This window comes from Sitodiplosis mosellana, unplaced genomic scaffold (genome assembly GCF_009176505.1).
Source record: "Sitodiplosis mosellana isolate CC-2019 unplaced genomic scaffold, AAFC_SMos_1.0 Smas_scaffold_14, whole genome shotgun sequence".
Lineage (NCBI taxonomy): Eukaryota > Metazoa > Arthropoda > Insecta > Diptera > Cecidomyiidae > Sitodiplosis > Sitodiplosis mosellana.
The window spans coordinates 279,226-286,653 of NW_022595256.1; the positions used below are offsets into that span (position 1 = coordinate 279,226).

Consider the following 7,428-nt stretch of genomic DNA (forward strand, 5'->3'; position numbering starts at 1 on the left):
CTCACGCCATCGCACACCAAATAAACGTTCATTGCGAAAATATTTTAACGGGAAAATACACGATCCATTAAACGAATACGCGGTGTGAATACGGCGAAAACTGAATGACACATAGATAGAAACATACAGAGAGATAGAGGAAGACAAAAGTGAATAAATTCAAGTGGAAAATTTGAATAGCTAAAATCCGAAACGAACATCGAGTGCAAGAATTTTGAGATGGAAATTTATTTGAATATCATCGTCAAACATCATGAATTGCTCATCGCATTTGGAAAAGTCATTTGAGCGAGCCGTATCAAGGACTTATGCCACTTTTATTCAGCCAATGTTCAATGTTTGGCGTTCTTGATTGGAAACGAACTTTACACTCGCTAGGTCCCCATCTCTCTCTTTCCCTATCTCCCTTCATCTTTTTTGGCATATAAACAAAGCTTCAAAAAAACTATGCAAATCGGCGCGGATAAAGTTATAAAATGATGGCCTAGTAATAGGTGTTCACATTGAAAATCTCGTATGTCAATCAACTGCAATAACATGAAGCTTCTTGCCTAATTTCAGTTTTATTAGATATTTGCCGCTCTATTTAAACACATACAGACACATACACACACTCATACACAAACGAGACGAACGAGTATGTGCTTCGGATGCATGGAGTGAGCGAACATAAATACATACTCAAACCGTAAATGATGCAGGCACATTACATTTCAGAGTTTATTGTTGTTATATCGTTGTTGTACTGAAGACGGATATGTTTATAGAAAGAGAAGAAAAGCGAACGGGTTCGGTTGAAACGCTTGAATTCAGCACAGAGTGAATGCGTACGGTTTCGAAGTGAAAATAAACAACCGCATCATCATTAGCTCTATGGTTTTTTGATATTCTATTCTCACTGTACGACACCGAACCGAAAACCAACGAATTCTATTCGAGTGCAACATTTTGAATTGAAACAGTGAGCATTTAAAGAATAGCTATTAAAATTGTCTAAAGAGAACGGATCCACTTAATTTTTCCTTTCCGCTTCGATTCGACTCCTTAAATATTCACGCCATACGTGCAATGGAATCTAATGTGTACGTGGCGCTACTTTCTTTACGGTATTTAACTTTTGTACTACAAAACTTCTTGTTTTGTTGAGACTGCGGTCACAATCTGTTAAAGTCTGGCACGTGTTGAACTTTGTCGTAAAAAGAAACTATACAGCGCCAACCAAACTTATCGGGTGCGTACTTACCTACTGCGTCTAGCTGTCTGCTTGGATTTTCGTATAATCATCGAATTTTAAATTATATATCGAAAAAGCTGTTCAAAATTACATTTCGTACTCGTAATTTATGCTCAGTTCTGCATTGAAATGAAGCGTAATGAGAATAATTCCTCCAAACTATCTGAATAATGATGTTTCCAAGTAGAGAGTATGGGTGTTTCAAACGTCGGGCACGACATTCAACCGGAAGTTGGTAGAGAATAGACACGCGAACTGATAAAGCGTAATGATTGCGATAAGGAAATGGAACGTACAGAACGCAAAACGACCAACGGAATTGAAAATGTTCCATTTACAGAGCAATTTAGAAATGAATTCAGTAAAATTTGCGGTCCAGCACTGGCAATATCTTAATTTTCTTCCCAGCGCACAACTGATTAATGCGTCGCCCAAAATCCATTTATTTTCAAAATGTCACTTTCAAAACACCTTCCACCACAAAATTATCATTTGATACGATATTTCGTGGGAGAACTGCACTGCACAGATTTCAAAATATACACAAACAAACACACACATACACACACACACACACACACCACTTAATTTCGTATAAAACTTTAAAGTGAATTACATTCCGTTTATTTGATTAAAATTTCAGGCGATTTTCATGGAAACGTTTTAACCAATAGAGAGAGATTCTGAGAGGAAGTGGTGAATAAGTCTGTTGGTGAATGAAAGAAAACTGCCAAGTTTGATAGAAAGAAATTTTGACTGAATTTCGAGTGGGAGTAGAGAGAAAGAGTTAGAAAACGGTAACAGTGCATTCGCACATGATTGTGTTATTTAAATGAACAAACGGCGATTGAAATAAATATTGAAAATTCCAAAACAGCTGGAGTCACTTCGTCGACAGTCCCGCTTCATAGCGGCGCAGCGAGAGCGAAAAGTCAAGGTAAGGTGACGAGAGTTGGGTGAAAAAAGAAAAAGTTCAGTGAAAATAGAGAGAAAAAAAACGAAGAAAGAAACAAATAGGAGATGAAAGCGACCTTTAATGACTGATTAGTGTTGGATATTCCATTGGATAAAGGCGATCTCATGCGTATCATTAACTAATAGTCATTTACGTAATTAAATCGGTTAGTGTGAGGCTTTGATGGTGTGCGTCTAGTAAGGTCAAGAATGAACGAACGAACGTCAAAAAAAAATTGGATATGTAATTGGATCTTAAGTGCTCATCTTTCTCCGCATGATTTAATAAAAATAATGGAACAAAACGCCGTCTCTTGGCTAAGCCTATAATATTTTCGCGTTATGTCAAAATGGTTTTTCATCTTCGGGTTTCCATTAAATGCTGTCGATATTTTGACCTTCGAGTGATTATCCAATTCAACAAATTGCTATATATTTAACGAACATCGTCAATGCAAAAACGCTCACCGTAAACGACGCAAAGAGAGAGAGAGAGAGACCGTCCATTTTATTTTTTCCATTCAACATTGCTTCCGTAATCGATGCTAATTAATTTAAAATGGAGAGTCGTATCTAATGCAACTTCTTGCCAAGCCATCACAGTTCGCTCTCTTTCGATTCAACGTTTAGTTTCACAGCCGTAATAATTTATTTCTGGTTTTATTCTATCTTGCACTCACTTCGAACACTGCACATAGTTCTCGCAATGGAAGGCCGATGGCCAGAGCATATCAACAGGAGGTAAGAGTTTCATATCGTTATTATAATGTCGTGTTATTACCGACACAGCAATTGATGCGATGTATTTCATCATTCACCACCACCAACCGTACACATACACACGCATCCATACTACACTCACTCGCCCACAGACACCGGGTGTGTTGTGTGTTTGTGTCCATTTTATATGAATGATACGCTTTCGAAAGAATTGTATCCGCCACAGGACAAATGTTACCAATTATACATTTTATCCTGGACCGTTTGCTATAGACTACTATCAAGCATTTCCATCTTGGTTGTATGACTGTTTTCGTTTTCATGTTCCTACTATTGTGAATACCGCATGATGTACGAAAAGAGCCAGGTTTTTAACGAGGCGAGATTGAAAGTTATGGAAAATTAGTGCTACAATTGTTTATTTTTTTAAATATGTAACAGTCTTGCACTCTTTTCCGGCCAAACCTTAATCAAAACCCATATTATATTCAGCCAAAGTTTGGCGGTGTTTAATAAAATAAAATAAAATATATGTCGTATATACATTTAATTAAAAACAATAGCATGTCATATGTCAGATTGGCTTATCACTTACATTTTATGGATTTGCCTGTCACAAACATTTGCGTTGGCCGTAAAAATGTGATCCTTGTTCAAATTATGTGCACACAAATTGATGCCCGAATGAAAAAAAAAAAATGTTCGCTCATTTTTTACTCTCCCATATTTCGTTCGGCCTCATTGAGAGATAATTTGACATATTTGGTTGTTTATTTATATAAGACGGGTGTCGATTTCAGATTTCGATAGGTAATTTATAATCAAATTCCCTACTTTTTTCCTCTCTCTCTCTCTCTTCCACAGAAAACGAAGAAGACACTCTACACAATCAAGTGGATCAGGACTCGAGTACCATTTTAAATGAATGCAAAAGGGATGCGAGCAAACGAAGACCATCACTGGCCCAAAAAATGACATCGAATTTGCGGCGCCTTTCGGGCGCAACCGAACTCAAAATTGATATCAACGATTCCATAACGGCAAATAACCCGAAATATAATAAAAAAATAAAGGTAAGTAAACACAATCATCGCGCGACGCACATAACCATACACAATAAAATGATGCAAACTCGTGTGAAGATATTTGGGTAAACTGAAACCAAAATGTCAACCCGAACCGGAATGTGTCATGCCATTCATTAGACGATTTCTGCAGAAATATTATTCAAAGAAAACAAATGAGAGAGGCAGTGAGCGAGCAAGCGCGCACGCCAAGCGACAACACCCTTTGTTATCAATTCAGTGGTTTGCTTTGGTGTCGTATCGCGTATCGCGCTCACACAGTAATCAATTGGATCCACAATACTCATATACATACTCTCAAATATACACATGTAATTGCATATCGGCGAAGACAAGACATCATCAACACCGATGATATCAACCGTAACAAAGAAAATGGATCAAATCCATTAAAGCATTTTCCATATCCACATCATTACAGTTATGACTATTTATTATTTGGCGTGTGACACTTTACTTCTCTTTCAATAGATAATGCTATCGAATCGTGTACACACACACATGCTGTGTATGTGTACTTGTATGGGTGTATCTATATATCCATTTATTTGAATATCGATCATGTGTACGCTTCGCAGCATTATTATTTGCAATTTCGCTTTCGTCCGTTCATCCTTCCATTCTTCTTCTTCTTCTTCTTCTTCTTCTTCTTCTTCTTCTTCTTCTATTTTTTTTGTCATCGTTATTTAGTGTGTGCTCTACTTGCACACAACCTTTGACTCTTTACTTTGCCTCTTCCTATCAACACATTCACTACCACTACCACCACCATTGCTCCTCATACATTTCTTGTATCTGATTACATCGATGTTCCCACATTCAATTTGTCTCTGCCGTTCATTTTGTTGTTGTTGTGTTCATTCTCGTATTTTCCTCTTTCAAATTTTCTAATTCACTTGGTTTTTCTTTTTGATTGGGTCATGTTATGTGCAGCGACACAGTATTCATGGCATGATGGAAGAGGAAAACGTAATTCGTCCACATCAAGAGATCCAAGGTTTAACCTATGAAGAGAAAAAGTTTCTGCTGGCGGTGGAACGAGGCGACGTTGCCGGTACCAGAAGGTAATGCACTGCTTATGTCATTCACATGTAGAACAGGATAGATTGAGTCGATGTGTGTGTGTTGTCCAGCACACATAATGAACAAGCTACACGAATATCTTCCGAATGACTTTAACCAATCACGCCCAAAGAACCTGAACGAAATGCTTTTTTTGTGTGCAAAAACTAAAAGTTTCGATAGTTAAGTTGTTCATTAGATTGTTTATCTTCATTCAGAAAATGTTTCTTTAGCACATTTTCGACACTAATTTTTGTCCATTTATTGACATCAAAGATGTAATTGAATTTTATTGTGAATGCATGTTCAAGTTTTGCTGTTATTTTTCCAACAACAAGACAAAAATTAACACATTGAACTTCGGTTTTCTACAGGATACTCCAAGAAAAGGAAACCAAGAATGATAATGATGAATTCAATATAAATTGCGTGGACCCGCTGGGGCGGTCAGCACTTTTGATGGCAATCGACAACGAAAACTTGGACATGGTCGAACTACTCATCAATAGCAATGTGGATACTAAGGATGCATTGTTACATGCCATTTCCGAAGAGTTTGTCGAAGCAGTCGAAATGCTCCTCGACCAGGAAGATTTAAGTCAACAAAAAGAAGGACAACGCGTACGTACATTTTTGTTACTCCAGTTCTCTCCATTAATACGTGTAATGAAACATTGTTCAAATTTGTTCCGGAGAGAAAGCACATTCGAACGGATGTTCCATTCAAAACGGATCGATTTATTTTTGGGGTTTTCAACCACTCGAATCCGGGATCGAATTATCAATGGGATTTTTTGTGTGGTATTGTAAGAGATATATACTATCAATGATGCTCGATTGCAACGGGAAGTCATTATGGAGAATATCAAAATGGTGTATCGCAATTTTCAACAGCATGTGAACATATGAGGCTGTGAGAATGAAAATGGCAATACAGGAATAAACATTCTGAAACACATCGAGAAAAAAAATGCGCAAAAATGAATCATGAGTTCTGAATATGCAAAAGTGAAACATGAATTTACATGGGCAGCATAGGAGGTTCATGGTTCACTTTTGCGTATTCAGAACTCATGATTCATTTTTGCGAATTTTTTTTCTTGATGCGCTTCAGAATGTTCATTCCTGTATTGCCATTTTCATTCTCACAGCCTCATATACGCTATGTACAAGTACATATAGCTACTCGACTATATCCAGCGCACCTGAGGCGTATAATATGATTCAATTGAAAATTATAATTCACTCAAATTATGAAATAATCATTTATGTAATCTGAACATGGTAAAGTTTTGCAACATGATTCTCGAGACGGTTTAAGATCATATCAATGAATGATACTCGATAAGTGATTGCAACATTTCAATAAAATACTCATACCGTAATCGAAATTAACTAATTAGAAGCATCAATCAGTCTGTTATTTTGTTTGCTCAGAACAAATTATTTGATCCATGCAAATCACACCCACAAGCACTTGAATATTGCTATCACTCATAACTATATAGTTGCAAACATACTGAAATCGATAGGTTCGTATACACATTGTAGTACACAGTTCGTACAGTGAACGTACGTACAATATTTAATGCGCAATAAATATAAAGAAAATTCGAATTAGATCTGAAGCATGGAAAATTTGCATGAAAATTGAAAATTCTTGTTCGATTCACACGCCCATGTTTTCTAACGCATCCATCATTCAAATGAATTGAAATCGAAGTGAAATAGCAAATCAAAACACAGTGAAACAAAAAAAACTGGGGTAAAAATCATTGAATAAATGAACTTTCCGATTTATTCGTCAGACATTCCTGTCCCGTCCGTCGTATTATTTACATGTTTATACTCTGTCATATTTACACCATGTCACTGATATTTTTGTTGATCTCTGGCAAACAGTTTCCAGCGCGCACGGCATACATGGAAATCGATGAATTTAATGAAAACAATTTGTTTGTTTTTCGTTTTCTCTGTTTGCCTCCATAAATTGAATGAATTTCGTTTTCAAAAATTCTATTAAAAGCATGCACACGTATATGCTTGCCATCGAATGAAATGAAAACAGATTAAGGCGAGCGCACAAAGCGAAATGGATTGCAAACGGGCATTTCCTGAACAATTTAACTTTCATCACCATTAGACTGCTTCAAAAAAAAAAAGTTGTCCCTCATCTGAAATGTCCGGCCAGTTTCGAAAAATATGCCTCAAAAAAATAGGTTTGGCGCAAAGATTGCACATGGGTACCATATAAAAAACCATAGCAAGCCCCACATCAAAATTTTCATGACAGCGATTTAGGAAGTCATTTTAGATCGCAACATTTCTACTGATGCCATTATTCTAGCCAATTTTCGGCAAAAACTGATGATG

General features: G+C 36.7%; 1 protein-coding gene across 1 annotated transcript in view; it reads left to right on the forward strand.

The window, feature by feature from the left end:
* Positions 1-2,111: 2,111 nt before the first annotated feature.
* LOC129567948 (transient receptor potential-gamma protein) overlaps positions 2,112-7,428 on the forward strand; it is a 22,498-nt gene continuing 17,181 nt past the window's right edge. The window contains exons 1-5 of the mRNA XM_055445338.1: positions 2,112-2,171; positions 2,887-2,929; positions 3,773-3,981; positions 4,927-5,057; positions 5,430-5,861. Coding sequence (XP_055301313.1) covers positions 3,880-3,981; positions 4,927-5,057; positions 5,430-5,861 — 665 coding nt within the window. The 5' untranslated portion in view covers positions 2,112-2,171; positions 2,887-2,929; positions 3,773-3,879. The remainder of the gene's footprint in view (positions 2,172-2,886; positions 2,930-3,772; positions 3,982-4,926; positions 5,058-5,429; positions 5,862-7,428) is intronic.